Below are 2,181 nucleotides of genomic sequence, written 5' to 3'. Positions count from 1 at the left end.
TGCTGCACAGTAATACTAACTAGCAATGGCTGGGCTCTGCTGGGCCAGACCTTGACCTTCCATCCCAGCCTTGTGGAAAACATTTTCTGCATTGCAGCAGACCTTAAGTCTTCTAGCCTTAGGGACAGCCAGTCATTTCTCCTGTATCCAGTCCTATCTTTCAGTCAACCAGAGTAACAAATGGCTTCTTTTGTCCCTCCCTTTGTTTACTACTACAACCAGATCTTTAAGATAGAGCGTGAAGGCGAATGCCAGCGCTACAAGCCCTTTAAGCAGCTTCATAACCGAAGATTGCTGTGGCACGGGTCCAGGACCACCAACTTTGCCGGGATCCTGTCCCAGGGTCTTCGGATAGCCCCGCCTGAAGCACCTGTGGTATGTGCCTGGCCTAGTGAGGGGTGGGCAATACCTGTCTCTGCAGGTGTCTCCATAAAGAACTTTGAGTAAGAGGCCTAGTTGGCTTAGGGGGATTCTGCCAGACATCCTTTCTTTAGGCCTTCACCCTTTTATCCTCCTGACCCTGATCCTGTCAGGAGTTTCAAACACAGTTTCTGGAACAAAGGAGATAGAGCATCCAGGCCAGGGCCTGCTGCAAATGCTAATCGGGTGTGTTGACGAGCAAAGAACAGACACGTGGCTACAGGCCAAGCTGAGTCCAGGCCTACCTCTACCACTTCCCAGCCGGGCCATCTCTTGAGTGTCAGTGTCTTCAGCAGGAAAACGTAGTGATAAATAAGTAAGGCTTTACCCAGACACGAGGGGTCGTGATGCCACCTGCTGGATTCTAGATGGGTCCAGCTGGACAGGGCCTTCCAAGCCTCTAGTTTCACAGTTGTAGAACGAGGAGGAGAGTGATTTAAATGATTCTCTCTGGTGCTGTGCAGTAGTGTATAACGGGCAAATGGCCTACCCTTTGTGAACCTTGTGTTTCACTTACAAAAGGGAATAAAAATACCAGCCTGCGTTCCTTGGGTGTTGACAGGCACTAGTTTAAGTAACATTGATGAGCTCATTCCATCCTCACAGCAGCTCCATGAGATTATGTTCCCCACTTAAAAGAGGCAAGTAGAGTCCAGAAAGGTTACGTAGCTTCTTGCAGCTCCTTGGCACCTGGCAGAGCTAGGATCTGAGCAGCCTGGCTTGTGAGCTAAAACTTTGGTATTTCCTCAGCATGGGCATTGTGAGAATTAGAAGTGATGGATTGCAGCACTTAGCTGGGTGGCTTGCTCATGTTGGCACTCAGTGAACAGCTGCTCCTAATTTCCCATCAGAAGATTCTCAGCTGTCCCTTTTCCAACCTTCCAGACAGGCTACATGTTTGGTAAAGGGATCTATTTCGCTGACATGGTCTCCAAGAGTGCCAATTACTGCCATACGTCTCAGGGAGACCCGATAGGCTTAATCGTGTTGGGAGAAGTTGCCCTTGGAAACATGTGAGTAAACCTGGCTCTGGGACCGATGGCATTTCATGGGGACAGATGGAATGGGCTATAGGCAGAACTCCCTTTGGCTGGGAGAGTGGAAATTCCCCACTACAGTTACTGGACCTGCCAATTAGGATTCTTTTCTTGTAAATAACAGAATCCAATTCAAGTTAAGGGAACAAGGGAGATACAAGGATACTTCAGGAAATGCAAGGGCAGGAACGCAGCCAGGCCTCCAGAGCTGGCAGTGTCTTCCCCCCACGGACTGGGAAGCAGAGAGATTGAGTTGCACAAAGGATGATCCCCCATGGCCTCCTCCTCCACTCAGCAGTGTTTCAGTTTTCTTAGACCAACCCAAATAGAACTGGAATCTTAATCCCACTTCCAGATTCTCCACAGAGAAAGATCTGATTAGTCCAGCTAGATTTGGACATCCACCCTAGTCCTGTGAACTGTAACCAAAAGCACAGGGTCATGTAAACAGCCAGGGGTCTGGGGACTGTGGAATGTGGACGGAAACCCAGGGCTGCCGTTCACCACTCCATATAGGGCCTTTCCTTGAAAATGGCCCCATAGCAGTGATCGCTGGGCACAGACTATATGTTCAGCCGCAACCGCAGCTTCAGGTTCTGGAGCAGTTCCAGAAACTCGGGAGGAAGCCTGAGCAGTTAAGGTGGTCTGGGTTTTGTGGGCTTTTATCTCATCTCTATATCTGATCTTATTCTCCTAATCAAACTGTTGGTTTTGAGAGCACAGT

At 49.3% G+C, this 2,181-nt stretch overlaps 1 protein-coding gene across 1 annotated transcript in view; it reads left to right on the top strand.

Annotated features, from left to right (window-relative positions):
- PARP1 (poly (ADP-ribose) polymerase 1) overlaps positions 1 to 2,181 on the top strand; it is a 46,153-nt gene that overhangs the window by 42,965 nt on the left and 1,007 nt on the right. The window contains exons 19-20 of the mRNA XM_011997975.1: positions 223 to 375; positions 1,306 to 1,437. Coding sequence (XP_011853365.1) covers positions 223 to 375; positions 1,306 to 1,437 — 285 coding nt within the window. The remainder of the gene's footprint in view (positions 1 to 222; positions 376 to 1,305; positions 1,438 to 2,181) is intronic.

The sequence above is a fragment of the Mandrillus leucophaeus genome, unplaced genomic scaffold, assembly GCF_000951045.1.
Source record: "Mandrillus leucophaeus isolate KB7577 unplaced genomic scaffold, Mleu.le_1.0 Scaffold550, whole genome shotgun sequence".
Lineage (NCBI taxonomy): Eukaryota > Metazoa > Chordata > Mammalia > Primates > Cercopithecidae > Mandrillus > Mandrillus leucophaeus.
Note: the sequence above shows the minus strand (reverse complement) of the source record. Positions and strands in the feature narration are given on the sequence as shown.